We start from the raw sequence: 23,325 nt of genomic DNA, 5'->3' as shown, positions 1-23,325 counted from the left end.
ACGTTGAGATGTATTTAAATCATAAGCTAAACACTCCCCTCTGATGTGACTCATAGACAACTACAACTTCTATTTTTAGGCCTCTGTGGACCCAGTAACTCGTAACGTTCCCCGTAAATCTTCCCTCCCCCAGTCGGTGTAAAGCGTGTTGTTGTTGGGTTGTTGATTTTTCGTGCAAAAACCTGCACAGGCTGACTTCAGTGGAGAAGAAAAACCGGTATGATTTAACTGAAACAGCGGTAAGAGAGAGAGAAATGATTTGCAGAGAGAGAAAAGAAGAGTGGGAGAGAAACAAAAGATGGTGGTACATAAAATAAATGATGAAGAGTGACAAAGTTATAAAGATTCGAATATATAAAGGAAAAAGACAGCAGGCATGACAGAGACAAAAGGCTAGGAAATGGAAAACTATAGTAGTGTGAGAGAGAGAGAGAGAGAGAGAGAGAGAGACCGACCACAGGATTACACTGCGCCTTATGGCTGAGATTACTCTGTCATTATGGCACCTAAGTCACTTCCAATGGATTTTAAAGGTCAAGCCACCTTCCAAAAGAAAATAAAAAGACAACTTAGGAAACATCCAAATACCTAAATAACATGCAAGCACCTTGTTTTATAACTAAAATATCTAAAAGTATACAAAGATAAATATTGAGACAAAAAAACTGGCAAACATTACGACTGTACACGGTGCTACATTGAGCAGATATTAACATTTGAAGGTAGTAATCCGTGAGATTTTAGCTGGGATTTTACAAGAAACAGCCATTAAATGTGTTAGAGATATGCATCTATGTCTCCACTCTTGGTCGCGGGGTCTGCCTTTCCCAAACAGCAGCCTCGGATGAAAAGCTATCCGTACCTCCTGAAGTAGCTTCATTTTTTGGCTCCAAAACAAACACTAGGAATGCACAGATTGTGAAATTCTGGGCCAATATTGATAAATTTAATTAATTTAAAATAACAATTTGGCTGGTGGCCAATACCGACTGTTGCAGTTTCACACCACGAATGTTCAGTGACCTCTAACACAGAGACACAGAAGACGGGGTTGTAGACACACCAGTTTATTGTAGTGAGTGGGTAAAATGGAATTAGCCCAGGAGCAGATGAACATGTGTCATGACAAGGGCTCCTCTTCTGAGTGTGTGTGGGGATGGGGGGGGGGGATGGGGATACCTGTTGTTCGTTACACCAACCAATGAACAACACGTATCCAGCCACTCTGATTCTGGGTCCCCAATTATCTAGATCCAGGTCAGGTGTGGTTGCTCAAACCACACCATCCTCACACCACATACCCCGACACCAAACTTAGGCCAGGGAGAATACCTGGCCGAAGCCTACTCCCCCAAGCAGAGGAAAAAAAAGAAAGAAAAAATGCCTAAAACACAGACTGTGAAACAGGGTTGCTATACCTGAAAAGGACAGACTGACACAGGGCTGCTATACCTTAAAATAATAAAACACCGGACTCTGACACAGGGTTCCCTGCCTCAAACCAACAAATGTCCAAAAATTTCCAAGAGCAGCATAGTCCACTGGCTTCCTTCCCCGAGGGTGACGACAGACTGCCCCCTCCTCCCTTCAGGAGTGTGGGGCCTCAGTCTGCTATGCTGGCTGGTGAAGGCGTGGCCGGACTTGGCTGTTGCGGTGGCTGCTTGGAGGGGTGACCTGGCTGCTGGGCTGCTGGATGGTCCCGGCGGTGGCTGTCGGGGGGAGGAGCTAGCTGCAGGCACCTGTGATGTTTGCTGTGGCTGCTTCTCCCTCGGTACTCCACCAGACCCCCTGGGTGCTGCTGCTGTCAGTTGGGAGAGGGTTGCTAGAGGGCCGCCTGTTGACCCGCTGGTGGCTCCAGGGCGTCTTCGGACGGCCCCTCTGTCTCCCTTCCCCATGCTGGAGAGTCCCTGTTCAGGTGCCACTGTGGCAGTTTCGCCTACCACGCTTCACCCAACTGCCGTGTTCAGGGACCTCCGGCACAGAGACACAGAAGACGGGGTTGTAGACACACCAGTTTATTGTGGAGAGGGTGCTTGATAGAACAAGCCCCGGAGATGATGGACACAGGTCATGACAGGGCTCCTCTCTTTTGAGTGAGTGTGGGGATGGGGGTTTTACCTGCTGCTCGTTAGACCAACCAACAGGTATGAGGCCACTCTGATCCGTGGTCCCCACCACCAAGAGTCCTTCCTTCCTCTTCCCGCATGATACACGAGTACCTTCTTGTACGCCTCCCTCACCACTTCTGCACTTGTTTCTCAGTCATCTGGTAACTGTTCATTCCCACCTATGGCCTGCCTTACCTCTTCCCTAAATTGCATGCAACACTTCCCCTTTTTCAACTTCCACCATTTTATCTTTGGCTCTTCTTTCACTCTCTTCCTCTTCTTGGCCTCCAGAGTCATCCTACAGACCACCATCCGATGCTGCCTAGCAATACACTCCCCTACTACCACTTTGCAGTCACCAATCTCTTTTAGATTGCACCTCCTGTAGTCCATAAACTGTAGTCCACCTGTGTGCACCTTCCTCTACTCTTGTATGTCACCCTGTGTTCCTCCCTCTTCTTGAAATACGTATTCACAACAGCCAATTCCATCCTTTTGGCGAAATCCACCACCATCTGTGCTTCCACATTCCTCTCCTTGACACCATACCTACCCATCACCTCTCATCACCTATGTCTCTGATCCCTTCGCCAACATGCCCATTGAGATCTGCTACAACGACCCTTGGGGATGCTCTCCACCACTACATCCAACTCACTAAAGAATTCTTCTTTCTCTTCCATCTCACACCAAACTTGGGGAGCAGATGCACTGACCACATTCATTATCAGAAGAACAACAATCTTTAATCGTCACACAGCACACCACACACACACACACACACACACACACACACACACACGCACATGCTTTTGGATGGTGGCTGGTGAAATGAGGCCTCTGCGTTTAACCCGTCCTGGCTTGTCCTTCCTCTGGGGGCACAGCCAGGACCAGTGGGCAGCATTCGTGGACGCGCCCGGGGACCAGGTGATGAGTGTCCATCGCTGGTCAGACGATGATGTGTAGCATGTTTTTGGGGGGGTCCTTACTGACGTTATATGGAGGAAACCCCATGTGAGCACGGGGAGAACACGCAAACTCCACACAGAAAGGCTCCTATTTTGGGAGATAACCCGCCGGGAGCACGGTGCCAACAGCGCCCCAGGCGGGAATCAAACCCAGGGCCTTCTTACTGTGAGGCAGCAGTGCAATGCACTGCGCCACCATGCCACATGTCAATTTCCAGCTTCATGCTCATCACTCTGTCCGACACTCTCGTCACCTCCAAAACACATATTCTTCCTTCAAGACTATCCCTCCCCCATTTCTCATGCCATCCACTCAATGGTAGAACAGTTTGTACCCGGCTCCTTACTCCCCTTCCACCTGGTCTCTTGTACACATAGTACATCTTCCTTCCTTCTCTCCATCATGTCAGCCAGCTCTCTCTCTTTACCCTTCATAGTGCCAAAGTTCAAAGTTCCTACTCTCAACTCTACTCTCCTACCCTTCTTCCTCTCCTGCTGTCTCTAGACACGTCTCTCCTCTCTTCTTCTTTTTCGGCCGACAATAGCACAATTTCCACTGGCACCCTGTTGGCTAACGGCACCAGTGGCGGTCGTTGTTAGCCTAGATTTGGCATGGTTTTTACGCCGGATGCCCTTCCTGACGCAACAGTCTCTATTCATCCGGGCTTGGGACCGGCACTGATTGAAACACTGGCTTGTACACCCCCAGTGGCTAGATTATACACTATATATACTATATACACTATATACATCTCATCTCATCACCGTTCTCAGTCTGTCTCGTTCCCGCAGTCTGTCAGTATTCACTACGCAATCACCACATCCCTTACCGTAAAATAACACGGGTCCTCGCTTAACGACCTAGTCCTAGGAATGGAACTTGTTTGTTAAGTGAGGAGTACCTGTAATGAAATGTTACACAGATGTGCCATAACATTAAAACCACTGACAGGTGGTTTTAATGTTGCTCATCTTGTTCCTATGGCACCTGTCAAGGGGTGGGATATATTAGGTAGCAAGTGAACAGTCAGTTCTTGAAGCTGACGTGTTGGAAGCAGGAAAAATGGGCAGGGGGCCAAATTGTGATGGCTAGATAACTGGGTCAGAGCGTCTCCAAAACGGCAGGTCTTCTGGGGTATTCCCAGTATGCAGTGGTTAATACCTAGCAAAAGTGGTCCAAGGAAGGACAACGGGTGAACGGGCAATAGTGTCATGGGCGCCCATGGGTTCATTGATGCACATGGGGAGCGAAGTCTAGCCCTTCTTGTTCGATCAGCACAAGTTGCTGAAAAAGTTAATGCTGCTATGACAGAAAGGTGTCAGAACACACAGTACATCGCAGCTTGCTGTGTAAGGGGCTGCGTAGCCGCAGACCGGTGTCCACGCTGACCCCTGTCCATCGCCGAAAGTGCATACAATGGGCACGTGAACGTCAGAAGTGGACCATCGAGCAATGGAAGAAGGTGGCAGGGTCTGATGAATCACGTTTTCTTCTACATCATGTGGATGGACGGGGTTAGGGTCTGATCCGATTACTGTCGATTTGATGTAGTACTGTGGGATGTGGTGGAACAAAGTGAAGGGGAAGGGGCAGAAGGGGTCTCAAATAGGTTTTACGTGGGGCCTCCAAATCACTTCCAAGTCCACTCCCTGCCAGATTTCCTCCCCGTTTCTCTAAACAAAACCAGAAAGAACTGTGTATTTTTAATCTTAGATCATGTATTTTCCTTTTTCAGTTTCCTAATTGAAAGAAGAAAAAAAACACAGTGCGATCCATGCCGTGTCATGCATGGCAACCCCCCCCTCTGCTTGGGATAAGCCCCTGATGTCTTTGAGTCCTAGAAATTTCCCCGATAATGTATATGTACTGTATAATATGCTCAATATTATACAGTATTCATATGCTAGAAAAAGCAGATTAACGTAGTTGATTAAGGAGCAAAAGAGGAAGCAAAAATGAAAATTGTAGCCATCATGCCACTGCGCTCTTTAAGTGCTTCCGTTTTTTGGGTTTCCTAGAGGTAATGTCGAGAGATACATAAGCTCCACCTCTATAAAAAAACACAGGAAAACAAAAACAAACAAACTAAAGATAGCACAGCTCTAGGCAGCAGACACCTCCAGCTTAATGATCATTACTCCTTTATGGCCGCAGAAAGCACTTTTCAAAAGACAGGTGCTTAGCATTTACGAGCTCTTTAAACGAGCCATTTACCTGGGAAACGGCTTTCGCTCCCGTTTATACACAACAGACAGAGCCGACCTTGACGTGGGGCAGAGTGGGGACAGCGGAGCATATGTTGCACGGCTGGGTCCACCACACTTAACGGCAGACAGTTCAGGGGGGTGGAGGAGTAGGATTGTTGAATACAAGACTTGGTATTACTTCCACCACTTGGTGCTGCTCGCAATTCAATTCTGAGATCAGGCCTGGGGGGGCGGGGGCGGGGGGGGGCGGGGGGCAGGCAGAGAGTTCTTAACGGGCTGTCAAAGGTAATGATAGGGGCGTAAAAAACTCACCCAGGGGGCATGTGATGAATGTGGTGGTAGCGGAGGTGTTTACACTTTGCTACAACTTCACGTTTGTACAGAGGAAGGAATTGTACTCTGTATGCTTGTAAAGGTGTACATTATTCTCACACACACACACACACACACACACACACACACACACACACACACACACACACACATACACACACACACACACACACACACACACACACACACACACACACACACACACACACTCCAATTTGGATGCTGACCTCGGGGGTAGACCCCTGGGTCCATGAATGTAGCCATGCTGAAGTTGGCCAAGACGAAGAGGAAGACCAGGCCATTGTAGAGAGGCACAGCGGGCGAGACTGCCTTGGTCAACCAGGGGCACCTGATCAGAGAGAGAGAGCGAGAGAGAGAAGTTAGGACTTTTCATTCAAGTAATGTTCAACATAAGCTTTGAGAGATAATGAAACTGCGGTATCTCTCTCACACACAGACACAAACACAAACGAGCGCATCCTCCCACGGAAAATTAACTGTTTGCTAATCCCCCTTCAACCTACACAAGGCTTTACAAAGTTTTTTATTAGTTTACTTTCCCTTTCATATTCAGCCAAAGTGATCCCAATATTGGGCGAACATAAAGGAGTCAGATAGCATGACCAGAATGTCAGCTCCAGCCATAGCGCCGCCGCGCCGTAATTTGCTTCTGGAAGAAAACCAACAGCCTGAATCGGTTCAACAATCACGTCCATTCTGGAGCAGCAGCAAAATCAACCATGTGCTATAATTCAGCAGCGTGCACTAAGCTGCATTTAATCTTGCATGCATGATAAGGGTCGGGGCAGCAACGACTGTGTCAGGGAAGGCGTTGGGGAATATTCGCTTGTTGTCCTTCAACCGTACCTAGTAGCTAAGACGGATCTGCAAAAATGTTCACAATCCTTACTCTAATTGTGCGTCTTCAGATGAGATCAAACACAATACCTTCTTGGCAAGACATTGTACAAGGACAATAAAGGACCCTAAACCTGTCACCTCCAGCCTCAGCTAGGCCAGTTGATGAGTTGACTCCACCAGAGCTATACTCGGGCCAGCAACGTTGAGCTATATTACAATGTTACAGAGGAGAGCCTGTCCATTCCCTGGAACACGACTGGAGATTCCAGGAGTCCTGGCTAGAAAGAAACACAGATAGACAGACACATTAAGGATCATTTATGGACCCGGTTTGCTCCTGTTGTGCATATAAGCATTTAGCTCAGAACCCTATAGTCTAGGCCCACTCCAAAGGCCTGCACTTAATTTTCCTTTGTATAGTTTGGGAGGAAAAGAGGATTCACTTAAAGTAATACAACATATAAACAGATGCTTAGAAAGTCCACTCCAGTTGAACTGTTGCTAAGCCTGTTTTAATCAACTGTCTTAATAACTCTTCTCTCCATTAAGGTGGCCCTGGCTATGTCTGTCCGGGAAGTAAAAATCCCATCCCACCCCCCACCATAGACGACGTTACGTGAACAGCCGTTCCGCCATCTCCAAGACTTGGTATGTCGCAGTACAAACAATTAACATATGCTGTAGAAATAAATCATGGTTCCTTCTGGGGGGGAGAGGAAAAATTTAACTGAGAGGAAAAATATAATTTCTCAGAAATGAAGAAGAAACATTGGTAGCTCAGGGCCATTTCATCATCCTAGTTTCATTACACAGGGGATGCCAGGTAATCTGCATTGCATCATTTCAAAAATGAGGGTACCAATGTTAGAACTACTGATATAACAAATGTATAGGTTAGAAATTACATTGCAACCCTTTTTAAAATCCAATTAGAGCGCATGTTGAGATATAATGGCTACGCCGTTTCATCTCCAGCAGAACCAATCTCAGATGGAAGAACTTGAGGAATAGTGGGAACCTCCGATCATTTTTCAATGGAGTTGGTCACAATGGCTCCAGGGAGCCATCAACCAGTCGAACTCTCCCTGGCACGTTCTAGCTCAAGACATCAACTCGCGCAGGTCGAGACGTTCTTCTGTGAAATAGTCAACCGCGAAGACGGAGGCCAAATTAGGACCTCGGGGAGACGGCGGCTTCTCCGGCATAAGTGAAATAACCATTATTCCCATCCATGTGCATCCTTCTGTTGGGACGCCCTGAAATCCTCAGGCTGTGACTATTCCTTGCCAGCAGTTCTGGTGCGGTCGCTTTCTCTGGCGATTCACATCCCTAAGAATGAAAATGTGTTAACAACCACAAGTGTACAATTGGAATGCGCGGATATTCCAATGAAAGGGTGAGAAAGCGAAAATATGACTATATTAATTAATAAAGAGTCCCCTGGTAGACACAGGGCCTTTAAAACGCTTGTTTGCAGGAATATGCACATACACTTTCACAAGCAACACTAAGAAATACATCCATTTAGAATATACCTTGTACAACACACACTAGGCAGGTCCAGCCCACTCTGACGTCAAACAAGTAAATTTCCTTGTATCAGCACCCTGATATCGTCTTCAATCCATACCTCATCTCTCTCTCTCTGCCTGGCTGTCTTTTGTTTTGTTGAATTATTCAGAGTAATGGCTGCCAAGAGCGAGTGGATTAGTGTCCAGCGAAGACAGCCAACGCTGCACACTCTGTAGCCAAACGACATTTACCTCAGTAAATTTTTTTTGTTTTTTGTTCTCCCATACAGGTGGATATTCTATCCTATTGTACCAAACCACCCTTTATTATATAAACCATATATCTATAATTACCTATATCTGTAAAATACTTTAGAAATATACCCTGAGTTTGCCTCGAATTGTCTCATCCAAACCAATTGACTTTCTCTGGGAAATAGTGGAAAGGAAAGAATTGAAACTATTGTTAGTCAGAATAGATGTGTCAATGACCTTTGACAACCTCACTCCATCCTCAGTTTGCTTTTTGGCTGATTATTGGGGACATTTTTGAAGAAGTATTGAAAGGTCAATGGCAGCATAGAAGCAAAGCAAAAGCGGCCATTTTAAAAGGCCCAGAGCAGACACGGTGGTAGGACAATGTGACCAAAGAAAAAGCCTGATTAAAGCCGCAGACACTGGTAAGTTGTGTGGAAGCAACAAATAACTTTAAGAGCTCGTATTGACGCCGACCTACGAGACACTTTTACCGCTCGGGTAACCCAGACAGCGGCGGAAGAAGCTTCCAAACTTTGTCAGACAGCCCTGAGTCTATCAAGCTGAGGGGCCTTTTCATGTTGTTTTTCCTGGCAAAAAAGTGAAGTAACGTAATGAGTTTGTCTGCTTCCTGGCATCAAGTCCTGAAGCGATCCAACCAACCGTAGAGAAGGGGGAGGCCATGAATCTCCACAGTAACTAGACCGTCTGGGAGAGGCACTGAGAAGGTAGGGAAGTGGCCAGCCCACGGCCAATCAGCATTCAAGCAACACGCTCAAATCGATTTTTTTCTATCATTTTGACTATCCAACCCTATGCTAAACCTATCTAACCCTAGTCTGAAGAGTAAAAGGTAGATTTTAAGCTCAGCATCATTCAAACCATCGTTATAGATGATTTTCCTGTTTCCATTTTAACTGGCTGGTCCAGCGCACCTAAAGCGAGGTTTATGCTTGCTGCAAGCGCTAGGGCGCGAGGCAGATGATGAGGCAAATTACATCATAAGGCACTGGAGCCACGGCCCACCTCCTCGATTTCAAAGTATAACCAGCCCTTCACTCCGAGGGCCATGCCACAGATTTGACTACAGATGGCTTCAGCTAAGGATGGCTTCCACCATCTACAGGATGCTTCAAGAGCAGTGATAATGAAGTGGTAATCGTAAGCACATCATGCTTTGTATTGATTTTATAAATGTGTCTGACAAAGAAATACTAAGGTCTAGATCAGGGCACATCAATACAATTAGGGCCAAAACTCACCTGCATCAAGTTCTTCTTGTATGTTTAGACACCTTTGAATAGGCAGGGGTCATATAATGGTGTTAAAAGGCTTGGAGGGCAGGAGGAACCTGTGGGCCACCAACTACAGAGCCCTGCTCTAGATCTGATAATACCAAGTGTTTTTATTTTGCTGTAACTTCTCACCTGGTGCCTTTTGAACAACTATGTTGCCGATATGCCAACACCTACCCTACACCTGGTAGATCATATCACACCATCCTGGTCTAATCCAATGCCAGTTTAGGGACAGAATGGCAGAATATTAGCTTTAGGAATCTGATAGTGCCTCTCAATCTCTGCTTCGGGAGGGGGATGGGGCATTGTGGTAGATGCTATTCTTGGGTATTAAGATTAAAGAAAACACCATGGCTGTCTTAGAGGAGATTGCCCAGCTGCCTTTCCACAAAAGCCGGGATACAAATCCTGTCTCCGGAAATTCAGCCCCGTGGCCAGCCAACCATCTTAAGGCCTAAAAGGTTCGAATGTGTTGATTGAACAAAATCTTGAAATAAATCCTGAAAGGATTAAAGCCAGAAAATCTACAGTATATAGCGGTAAAGATCTTTGGAGAGCAATTTAAGACATTAACGTGAAACTTTAAACCAATACTTGGTAATTCTGTGAAGGGGTGTAAAACTATACGCAGGGAGTTGGATTGGCTGATCGTTGGCCGCACGCTTAAATGGGGCTATAGTAATCAATCACATCTAGCATGAAAAGCCTTCCACACACACACACACACACACACACACACACACACACACACACACACACACACACACACACACACACACACACACACACACACACACACACACACACACACACACACACACACACACACACACACACACAGGAGCTATTTTGACTACCAAAATCTGCCAGTCCTTCATTTTCCTGCTCTTGGGCTGTGGCGGAAAAGGCAGCGTTGCCTTTGAAGTTCCTCTTATCTGTTCTCTAAGTGGCTCTGGGATAGACGATTGTGCGAGGGCAGAGTCTGAAGAGCCATCAAAGAGAAGCCCTAGTCAATCTGGAGAGCTCTTGGCACGCTTTCATCTGCCAGCAGACACACGCGCAGGTAGCTGCTGTCACCGGCCAAATATCGGGACGTGAACATTTTCCACCGTGCCCCATTTCTGTCTTGACGGAAGCCTGTGTGTTCTTTCTCCAAGGCAAAACAAAATATTTGACATGCAAGTTTGGAAGAAAGGTAGTTTTGTTCCGCGTTTGAGTTCCGGTGTGTAAAAGGCTTGAGAATTCTTGCTATCCACTTATATCCTCTCATACCCCTGTCTCATACCTATGTCTGTTCAAATCCACAACTTATCCTCCATGTTAAGGCCTACGTGCGTGACACAGTTCATACAGTAAATGCAGGAGCAAGCCCAGTTTGAGCTGACAGCGAGAGGATTTGTGCAATGTTGAACAGAGAGGAGAACCTCCAACCATCGGCAGACTGAAGAAAAATGGAGAAATCACAACCGATTTTCCAGGGGAAATACTCTCAAATACTTTCAGTGGGAGAGTGTGCTGTTGATTTAGTTCTGTATATGCTGGAGCTCAGCCATGGTGATTTGAGTAATTATTAGAAAACTGCTCGAGGGAAGGGACGTTCTAGCAGGGGAGTGGGGGTGCAGTGCACCTAAAATTATGGAGAGGCGACCAATTTGCACAAATGCATCCACGAGTGTAGGTTTACCGGTAGACAAAATATATTTTATAAAATGAAACAATTTTTAGAAACAGAGCCAATTCTGTTGCTGTTAACTCTAAGCGCCCCTTGGGGACACTTAGAGAAAAGTAATCAGCTGGTGCTGGGAATTCCATCATATTGTTTAATTCATTAAGGCTGAAAGGCCGAAAGCGAGTGGGACATAGATGGTAGGAATGTGATTATGCAGACTTCCCGCTGACGCCCACTGATCCGAAAAACCCCAGATAAGGAAAGCCATGCCCCCTGACCCTCTGAAAACAGCAAAGGCCAGATTAGTGTGGCCGCATTAGTTGAATCCCAAATTAACACTAGCTCCAAAACGGAATCTGTCCGATGCACTCCATTCACTCTGCAAATTAATAGATCCTGAAAGTCTTGTCTTCAAAATCCATGACGGACAAGCTGAGATATTTCTATTCAATCAGACAAAACTACAAATGGAGACTCTCCCACCGTGACCTGTGGCTTCAGTTAAACTTTTGGAAGGGTGAATTCATGTTACAGCATACATTGGTGGCCCTGTTGGCAGCTGAGACAGGAAAATACAGTAATCTAAATTCCTGGATGAGAACAAATGACAACAGATCAATTTCAAGAAGTGGAGTTGAGCCAAATGACAATTTCGTCTTCCTATTGCTTTTACTGCCGATTCATTTTCTAGGCGTAAAGACACTCACAACTTCATATAAACGGATGGAGATTGGGGTGAGTGCATAGGGTGCCTTGCCCGGCATCAGCGAAGCCTCTCTGAAGAGGAAGCGGCGTTTGGGTGAAGAGGCGACGACCTCCGCTCCAGTGCACGCTATCTATTCCCTCTGTACTGTATTTAATCCGTAAGTGATATTTGCATAATTGCATCAGAAGCCCATTTGCAATGAAATAAAAAAGCCACTGGCCCCCTGTCGCCCGCCACCCTCCCATATTTACATATTTATGACTCCCTCATTTTGTGTGTGAAGAGAGAATAGAGGGCGGCTGTCACAACAAAACAACAGTATAATCCTGAAAGCCTTAAATGAGGTTTTAGTAAAAGTCATTATCACCAGCTTACAGAGTGCCGATTCCTATCAAATAATAAATGTGCTCCAGAGCATCAACTGCAGGACAGAAGCCATGGTAGGCATTCTGTCTTCATGTCTCAGCCAAGAGAGGAAAATGTATAATTGAGAGGTTTTAATTACACAAGAGCTCCTCGGGGTCAGAAAATCAATTCAAAAACCCAAATAACAGTGGAGTACACGGTCTTATTTGGAAGATATCACACAACCACCTCCCCACCCACACCCACGGTCTGTAGCATAACGACCCAAAGAGGAAATCACACGTGTGATTTCATGACCCCCCTGGACGCTGGTTAAGCATGAGAAATTGAGAACCAGTGCAATGATCTTGACCATGTACTATAAGCAAGGGCTTATGGATCATTTTATTTTTTATTTTTTAATATATTGGGGCTTAACAACAAACACAACAACAAAATATCTGTGGGTTTTTAAGAGATATTTAGCAGGGTTAATCAAGCCAGCTCTTCTGCTGTTTCTGTGTACATCTGCCAGTGCCAACGTTGGTGTTTGTGTGGCGATGCTTTTTAGAAATCAAAAATTTGCTGCGTAATGGAACTCTGCCTGCTTTGAGGAATGAATGTCAAATCAGTGGTTGAGTGGGTATCGATGGATGTGGATTTTTGGGCTGTGTCGGACAATAGGTTTATCCATGCCTTACGCTCCTAGAAACTCAGATCCTAATGAAGGAGTACGATAGTCATCTCTATACAGTGCCTAAAGACCTAGAAGCAAGCTGAATAGTCTGTGCATCATCATTTCTTTGGCTGGTGTAATTGGAAAAGTGATTAGAAATGTGAAGTTTAACGGAAGCCACCATCTTTACCATGGTTTTTACACCAATAGCGCCATCTGTGTCCATGTTTAACAACTTCAACATATGCACTTAACTAGAACCTAAGTGCCTAAGTCTTAGTTCTTAATTTTTTTCCCATCCCTAAGTTACATATTCAGTTCTAATATAGGCGAGTAAGAAGTCCAGCTCAGTTTACAGCCAAGGCCAAGCGGTTACCTGCTGCTGGCGCCACAGCACTCAGGATTTAGCAGCACTGGGGAGGATAGGGGGCGGTGGAACTAAGCTGAAACTTGAGGAGGAACTACTCCAGAAATACAGCAGATGGTAGCGGGACACTTGTAGTGAGAGAGAGAGAGAGAGAGAGAGAGAGAGCGAGAGAGCGAGAGAGAGAGAGAGAGAGAGAGAGAGAGAGAGAGAGAGAGAGAGAGAGAGAGAGAGAGAGAGAGAGAGAGAGAGAGAGAGAGAGAGAGAGAGAGAGAGAGAGAGAGAGAGAGAGAGACGTCCATGACCATTCTGTGCCATGGTGTGGTGTCTTGCTGTTCTCAGCGAGAGAGACAGACAGACAGACAGCAAAAGACAAACTGATACTGGGATGGGGTATGAAGAAAGTTTTGCCTCTGTTCCTGACTAGTTCATTGTAATAGCCACACCCCTCACACACACACCCCCCACACACCCACACACCCACACACACACACACACACACACACACACACACACACACACACACACACACACACACACACACACCTTCCACCCTCTGAGGAAATCTCAAATCTGTTATGCCACTTTATCTGCCAATGCCATCAGCGAGTCGCTTGGAAAGCCAGCGAGCTCAGCCCAATTCTCCTCTAGCTTCCTGCAGGAAGCCTGGCTCGAGCTTATAGTGGACGCTCACTCACTAACACATACTGTACACACACACACACACACACACACACACACACACACACACACACACACACACACACACACACACACACACACACACACACACACACACACACACACACACACACACACACACACACACACCCTTCTGTAGCTTCTTCATTGAACAAAGGCCATTTTCCCTCTGCCTGGAACAGACAATGGAGAAGTTGGAAAGCTAAAAGTAAGGATGCAAACACACTTTAAACCAATACTTGGTAATTCTGTGAAGAATTACTAAGTACCACACACACACACACACACACACACACACACACACACACACACACACACACACACACACACACACACACACACACACACACACACACACACACACACACACACACACACACACTTAAAGGACCACACAGGTGTTTGTTCATGTTTAAGCTCATACAAGGTATTAAATACACAGTTCATCATCACCATCATAACACATACTGTAGGTGCAGTTTGGAAATCTGGGTCTTGTGATGGGAAGCTCGTGCTGCGTTTTTGGGGCTGGAGTGCAGCGAAGCAGTGAATAAAATCTCCTCGAACAAGAATGGACTTCTCAGGAGGATCAGCAGCAGAAAAGCGGAGAGGCTTCCAGTTGAGAACACCTGTATTTAAATTAAACGAATAGTACGGAACATCAACACGCGCCGCACAGGACGCTCATCTGCTGGTAGAGTGAGCAGACGCTGGTACGTCATGCCCCTGGCCTCACCTTCTGCTGCTGCTGATATTCACAGTACAACAAACTGCCCATGAACACAGAGAGATTAAGAGGAGCATAAGGCCACCATTTCCAAATTGTCAGCGTGGCCTTGCTGTAAAGCCATGATCATGATCCGACCTTTAATCACACATCCAAGACCCATAACTTGCCCTTACTCCTCTTTTTTTTTTATACTATATAAAATGACAACTTTAACCGTTCATAACGACTCTTTTCCTCCCCCCAGTAACTGACCGACGGACTGATGATATTATTCCTGAGGCCTGCGTGTAGTCAAACCTAAGGAATCAGAAAAAATTATCTTGTGTGGAGGCTGCAGAGTCATCACATAGTGCCGACGCTGCCGGTCTCAAACCGTAGTGTCGTATCTGCTTCCCCTTTGAAATGGGAGCTGCTGTCTCGGCGGAGCCCATCAGCCTAATGAACTGTTCATCAATCAGTTTAATGTAGATGCACACACAGGCCCTGCCATCGACCTCACACAGCCCTGGCCCGTGCAGAGGTTGGCAGAGATGGATGGTAGGAGGCTCCATCAGTAGTAAAACTGGAGGATGGGGGGTTTATCTGCACAGGACCACACACACAGGCAAAGACATCCTTTTATAGTCTAAATTAATGAGGGTAAGATAAAACCTGAAATATTAAATATTGAAGATATCTTCTGAAATATTGTAGGGGGTCGTGGTAAGGTCGGTGTTATTTAAGGGAGAATTTACAGTAGATCTAACAGTCTAGATAGGGCCTATGTTAGACTCTTAAAACATGGGAATTTCATACCTCGACATCGAGTGAAATTCTCGAAGACAATCATAATGAATTTGTCCATATTGTCCAGCAGTAACAAGCAAACGCAAGTAGCGACAAAACTTGCGACTCAAAAAGGCTGTGCAATCAAGCCGGCAATACACATTGGCCCAAGACTTCATGAACTGTGACAGGAATGTTGCCGTTTCCATTCCGACATACAGTATGCTTGGCCAAACCCCGTCACAGGGCTTAACACCTAGGGGGATTTCACTTGTCCAGATTTGGCTGTCCATCTCGAACGGATTTGACATCATGGTGAAAGTCATTGCTGGACATTCCCGCAGGACAATTTGATGTGATGAAATATTCAGAGCCAGAACTTGGAATATGAAAAATCCATAATCCCCAAGAACTCGCCCATATGTAGGTCATAAGGGCATACCTTCCCCTTCCGAATCGCTAATATGTCAGATGGAGGGGGGAAAGGATTGGATCAACATTTGCAAATTGACTGTGCACCACTAATAACTCCATTGCTTACATGCGTAATACCATATGACAATGTTTGGTTATCTTTGCCAGGAAAGAGCCAACAGGGGTGGATGATGGACAGACGGAGGCTGTGGGCTAGGGATTTGGCACAGCAAGAGAAAATGATTTGGAAGTATGTGTGAACAAAGGAGGCCTCTGAAGGTCTGTATGTGCAAAAGACAATATTGATTTGATGGTTTCTACATATTGAGGTGTTTAATAAAAAGTATATTGTTTCATTGTTGGTCAAATGCTTGCCTAACCCTAATCCAACACCTTGGTTTTGGTGAACATGTAATTCAGCAGCTAAGCATCTCAGTATAATGCAATCAGGCCTACATTGATGCCTACCTTTCTCAATCTGTGAAGATATGTAATCTAGGACTGCACGATATTGGAAAAACTACAGTGCAACTGCATTGCAATATATTTTTTTCTGCGATATTAAAAGAAAAAGGGAATTTTCACCAGATGACTTGAATAGCCCTATTTGGACAGAAATAATCATTCTATAATGATTGGGGTGATTTTGTAAGGTAGTGCATCTGCATAGAATAAAAATAATAATATCTTCAGTCTTGGCACATTAAGGCTATAATCAGTAAACTGTCAACTGTGACAGCAAGGTTTATTTTTCCCGTAATATTTACAAAAAACAAATATTACTCTTTCTTATACAGAACAATCAACAAAAACAAAAGCAGAAGCTTTATAGCAATATTTTACTCTACGGTGCTTTACATCATCTGCATGTGGGAGCAATCGAAACAATGTGGCACTTGGGGACATCAATCATTGAATGGATTATTACAACATTTGCTCGTCTGCTACCGCGCCGCGACCGATAAGCAGAATCGAAATGCATGTGTCTTATTGAATCTACTGTTCTTGGAAATTTGAAACTGGTTCCAACTAGGAACCTGTTCTTGATACCTCCATATCTCGTAAAGTTACCGAACATGTTTACCAATGAGAGATGCACCGAATACAATTTTCTTGGCCGATTCCAATTAAAAATAAATTGGACCCGCTGATCCGATTTGGCCGATTCTGATTTTCATTAAACTGTATGTTCATAATAAAAAAAACGATTAAATATTTTTAAAATTGTCGTGCGATCATTTTGAGTTTATATGCATGATCGGAGAAATCAAATTTTCTTATCATTTGGTCTCACTGGGTATCTCTGCTGTACGTCAATGACAAATACATCACGTGATCTGATCACGCTCACGTGATAGGACAGCTGCACATACAGACCACAGCAGATTGCTGATTTGGACACTGTATGTTTATTATTGTTCATTATTCACTGTAGAACAATAATACAACATGGAACAGTCACTGAGTTCCAATAAAACAGAAAATGGGACTGTCACCAAGTTTCAGTATAATGCAACCTGTAACTGGACACCATATACTGTAACTAACATGGAAATAAGTATGGAAGAAAGGACGGAAGTAACAGAAATGACTATGAAACGTAAGTGAAGAGCAGTCAATTAACGTTAGAAATAAGCCACCAAAGTATCAGTGTGGTGGGGTTAGGGTTAGGAGGCTTCTCTTTGGGATGCGGTGCGTCATTTTCCTTTAGTCATTTATGGTAAGAAAGTGTGCTGGAGAATGAATGCTGTGCTGGACAATAAACGTACGATGCACATCATTGCATTTGTACAGTGACAAGTGACAGGACTCATTTGCATATGTTTATGTGCGCATAGGATATGGTTTGAACTTTTGAGCCTTCGTTCTCAGTTCACACCTGAAGGCTCTGATTTGGATTAGGAGACCAGGACTCAACCGGAGCACCATCTTTCTGTTTACAGCTTACCTAATCCAGGGTATGGGTTTTCAAGAGAAAAATACATTTCCTGAATTGTGACCGTCAAGTGCACCAAGACCCAACCCAGACTGTCGATAGCTCACCGAATGGTTCTTCATTTCCAGTTTAGAAATAAAGCACGTTTCTGAACCCTCCCTGCCCCTGCCACTCCATATATCTCCCCAAAGAAGCCCCCAACCCCCACAGCTTCATGAACTCTTTCCACGCCTCCACACCCCTTCCTCTCTCCTTCAGGCTGAAGGAACTCATCAGCGGCCCCTTCACAGCCGCAGGACTCTTAATTGTATATTGTCAAACAGGGATCTTATCGGGGAGATGATCCGAGATCAGCCGAGGCGCTGCACACACACGCACACAGACGCACGCACACGCGAGCACACGCACACACACACTCTCTTATCAATGTGTGAAAGCACACACATACACACAGATGCTTGCACAGATACCAGAGGCAGCATAAATAAATACAAGTACACAGCGGCTCGGGGAGAGGGAGAGAGACCGAGAGAGAGCTAGAGGAGACTGAGCACGGCTGTTTTCGTGATAGCCTAGTCAGTCACCCTGCCCCTCTCATCTCTGAGAACAACTCTGGTCGGAAAGCCGTGGCGACGAGGGTGAACTGTGGCGACGGGGCAGCCCCGCTCTTAAGACTTCCCTTGTGGGCACGACAGATGCACGGACACAACCTGCTGAGTGTTCGTGCTTCGCCTCACACCGTCATGACACGTCAGTGCTGGGTCCTGCGCCCTACACGCCACCGACTTGAAGGGGCAGACAGAACAAAGGCTCCCATTGATTTCGCCGGGCCTGGAAAAGCAGACAGGACAATGGCTCCTTTTAGGACATAAAGCCTGGGAGCGCTGCTGGGTAGACTCCTGCCCAGTGTCCTCTGGGAACTGGGGTACAAAGAGAGGGGCAGACAGAGGGTGGGAGGGGCAGTAAACTCAGTGGAACTGATGCAGGGCTGGCGTAGGCCCCCCGTTTCCGTCCCACACGGAGCCGCGCCACGCAACAATGGGAGGCCACGTTTTACCGGGTACAAGCAAGGCAGTGGGAGAGGGTTGCGTAACTGCTGGTGCTGCAGTAAAGTTCTTTAACAAGGAACATGGACATACTCTCAAGGCGAGCACTCAGCTGCATAAAGTGTCCGACATTGGCAATGCGTCATGTCGCCAATCACTGAGGCCCGCTCTACTCGGCAGTCTGGTTGGCATTGGGCAGAGTTAAATATAGGCGTTTGACTCTCAAAAACACCTGAAATAAAATGGTTATTATTTATAAACCTGCTGCGTCCAACTGAAACATAAGAGGGATGGAATGCCTAGAGAGGAGCCCGGGCTAAAAATGCATGTGTGGCCGCACTAATAACAGCAAAGTAGTGGCCTCTAATGCAGCTGTATCGAGGGAAACTACTACGTTACAACTGCAGCTGGCTTTACAAGCATCAGCGATTGGATTATTTTTAGCCTGTTTACCCGGTGCTTTGAAATTGAAAAATGAATATAGGAGCGGCAAACAATTTCATGCTCGTCATATCTACCAAAATAATAACGGTGTAGTGGTGTTTTGTTCATCTATCAGAGAAGGCCACTGGTAGACTGATGAGGCAATTGCAGCGCTGAAGCAAAACAGAGCAGAGACAGTAGAGCATAATTTCACGCCAAAATCAGCAACAGAGTGTGAAGAGGTGAAATAATAGCAGAAGGTTTTGACGGAATCGGGGCTCCTTAAGAAATGAAGTGGGCTTGGAGCACATCAACAGTTCCACTGTGTTCAGGAAAAGAGATGTAATTCGCCTGAATGTTGATTAAGGACGTATGCTGTGATTGCTGGATAATCTAAATATCACTAAAGAATGAAGTGTATCAGATACGTTTTGTTTAATTTGTGTGTGTATACTATATATATATATACATACATACATACACATACACACACACACACACACACACACACACACACACACACACACACACACACACAGTATATGTCGGAATTACATCAGTGGTAATAAACATGCCTTACACAGGTCTGCCATTGCGATGGCCTGTTTTCTTATTACAGGCATTCCTCTGGACGCCTCAGAGTGGCCCACCTGACGCTCCGGAGACACTGTTTGCCGTAGCTGCATTGGGGACTTTATTAAGCCACAAATTAAAGGGTGAAGCAATATCTGAGGTTTGGGCTGCACAGAGGTGTGTGTGTGTGTGTGTGTGTGTGTGTGTGTGTGTGTGTGTGTGTGTGTGTGTGTGTGTGTGTGTGTGTGTGTGTCTATAGGCCTGGCCCCGTGTGCTTGGCAGGGGTGAGTGCCTGGGGCTCAGAGCCATATGCAAGATAATCGCTGATGTCAGTTCACTTCTAATTCAATAAGAGGGACTTCCAAGGCCAGTGGGCTACAGTCGGCTCTCACATCAACAAGGTCGGCGCAGTGGAAGGAGGGTGTGCCATGTCATTACTGGATTGTTTAGCGATTCCTGAGAAAAGCTCTCGCTGGCAGCTTGTTGGCCTAAATGAAAGTGGGGATCCAGTCCTTGAAAAGATGGGATGAGTAGGAGGCTTGTTTCACTACTCCTACGTTTGACACAGATTAATCTCGCAGCCAACATGAACATTAATGTTTCAATGTAAGCTCTTCCCAGCTCTTGTGTTTGGTTTTTGGGCGACACTGATGCTTTAAACGGTTATTTAACGGGAGGTTAATGAGAGTAAATAACAATTGGCGGTGTGCGGCGAGCACACAATCCAGGCTATTTAAAGCCACCAGCGCAGCTTTGTCTTTAATATGTTACGGGGAGAGAGAAAATGGCTATATATATGATTTGTGATTTAGACTGTAAAAAGCTGTTTCCAAAAGGATGGGAAAAAAACAAAGGAAAAAAACAAAAAAAAAAAACGACCTCCAAAGCCGTTGGGTGCGGTTGAGATAGATAAATCTGCCATTTTTATCGAAGGGATTTCTTTGACACGGATACAGTTTGAATTGAGTTAATTGTTCATCAGGTTTCTGGTTCTGAAAAGGCTTTCTGCTGCATGAGGAACAAGGGTGGCTGGATGTTAAATCTTGGCTTTTTGTCTGTATTAGATTTGCTTCTGTATCAGGTTGATCATTTAAGATTATACAATAAAGATTTAACATTTATTAACAGCATTGCTCATTCCGGCATTAATGCAACCTTTGACCCTCTCACTACCGGTCTTCCATTGGCTATTGTTCTACCCAACATGCAGCTGGCTGTTCCGATCTGCCACAAAATCTCAACAAACTGTATAGGGTGCTCCCCTTCCCCCATAACATTATGCTTCTTTACAAACACCATGAATTCAAGATTCAAGAGGTTTATTTGTCACATACGTATACATACTTTCATTCTGCAATGTTGCAATGATATAACCACGACCAAAACCAATAAACCAACCAAACCCTCACCATAGATGGATGACGCATGATGTTGATCGACACCATATCACAGTTCCTTCAAATAAAGCCTTTGCTATTTTCAATCAAAAATGTTCGTTAACAGGGTTTCAACAATTATGTCTCTGAGGAAGGCCTGTTTAATATGCGTGTTCTTTTTTTTTTTTTGGAGAACAAATTTTCACACAATTACGGCATATTCACATCAGTCAGCTGAGCAGCTGCCACTGGGCTGTTTTTGCTGGACACCAACTGCTTAATTACGGGATTTAGTGGGAAGTTCCTTCTCAGTGTTTCCCCCCAGTGTATTGCAAGCACGGGTTTGAGGTGACCCCCCACCAGGCCTAAGCATCTGTGTTTTGGTTTTTTTCCTAAATATTTTTTAAGGATTTTTTGTTTTTTGTTTTTTTTAATCAAAATATTAACACTGACCACCACATATTGATTTTAACGTATATATTTTTTTACTATTTAAAATGGGTAAAAACATATTTCATTGTAGCGCGCAGCGCATTGATTCTCTCTCTCTATCCATCTGTAAATAGCCCCTCCACTCCATATCAAAATATGTTCATGCGTGGGATGTTTAAAACATCCCATTGAGTTGGGTACCGAAATCCACCGGGGGCACCAATTCCTATACGATCGGTATCTACCAGACTAAATCGCAACGCAAATTTCGGTACCTAATTTTGGTGCGACACCCGAGCTGCCGATTGAAATATCTGCCCTCACACGTGCCTTCAATAAACATTATGGTTTTGGAGCGCGCCGTTTGAAATAATCTGTATTTCCCGTACAACGCACCGCTGCTCCCTCTCCCGTGTGACTCACCTTCTTGGTCGAGAGCCAAACAGCAGCGGCAGTCGTCAATGTCACATTATGCTCACTTAACCAGAGGTCGCATAAGTTTTCACAACAGATAACAACCGGTTCATACAAGCTGTCAGTTATTTGTTGACATGTGAAACGTATACGAAAAGTAATGAAGGACAAATGGGGTTAGTTCATAAAAAAATCTCTGAAATAGCCACAATCTAATTTGTGACCTACCGCAGCAAAACCCGCCATCTCGCGTATTTCTAAAATCGCCAGGAGCAGCCAAATAAGTTGAAAAAAACCTTTCTTGAAGGAAAATGAGATTTTTCCAGATTCGTGTTCCTTTGTATTTTTTTTTTAATCTCTCAACGTATTTTCAAAACTCAGTTTGATTTATAAATAGTAGAAAAATGTTAAACCGTGGAGCTAAATATTCCGGTTAGATTACATGGGGAAACGTAGTTCACTTACTGAGATGCTGAATAGCACTGAACAACGCCGATCGATGGTTTCCTTTAAAGAGACAGTCCAGGTGAAGATCATTCATCCATATTCCATGTGATGTGAAGTCACAATGTGAAACCGTTTTTGATAGAATTCAACCTTTAAATCGTACTACTCATATACACACACAGAGACGTCATTGTGGAGGGGGCGTGTACCAACGTCTACCATCGGAGAAGAAATCCTGACATCACTGACGTCACTTCCGTAAACAAGACGTGGATCTGGTTTCACTTGTCTGTGAAAACTTTGTTCGCTGTATCATTATGGACTACGCAAAGCGGATGGAGGAAGCTCTGAATCAGATTTCAGACCTTAATGTGACCAGTGCGATAGATCCAAGTCAGTGTTAGCAGCGCATACTGGACTTCATTTTCCACGATGATAGTCAGTTCTCCAACAGCGACGCTGTGAACGACAGCGCTGCTGAATCCAATAGTATCCCGGACTTGGGAGAACATTTCAAACAGCGGATTTCAAACTTAATGTGAGGATGAAACTGAATATTTTCAAGAACCACCGGAGGAGACAGACGATACGCCCGTTGTTGTTACAACGCAAGAAGTTGATGACGTGATGAAATCCATTGAGGTTGGTGATTGGCAGATTTTCAGATTTCAGATTTCCGAGACTCATTTTTGAGAGACTCTACACATCTATATTATTACCGTTAAATAAAAGCTTTTTTAAAAACAAAAATAGTTGTGTGTTGAT

At 45.0% G+C, this 23,325-nt stretch overlaps 1 protein-coding gene across 2 annotated transcripts in view; it reads right to left on the bottom strand.

Moving 5' to 3' along the window:
- Nucleotides 1–23,325, bottom strand: part of zdhhc8b (zDHHC palmitoyltransferase 8b) — a 63,129-nt gene that overhangs the window by 11,912 nt on the left and 27,892 nt on the right. For both annotated transcript variants that reach the window (XM_080003619.1, XM_080003620.1), the window contains exon 2: nt 5,845–5,966. In XM_080003619.1, coding sequence (XP_079859745.1) covers nt 5,845–5,966 — 122 coding nt within the window. The remainder of the gene's footprint in view (nt 1–5,844; nt 5,967–23,325) is intronic.

Source organism: Zeus faber, assembly GCF_960531495.2.
Source record: "Zeus faber genome assembly, chromosome: 7".
NCBI classification, from domain to species: domain Eukaryota; kingdom Metazoa; phylum Chordata; class Actinopteri; order Zeiformes; family Zeidae; genus Zeus; species Zeus faber.
Note: the sequence above shows the minus strand (reverse complement) of the source record. Positions and strands in the feature narration are given on the sequence as shown.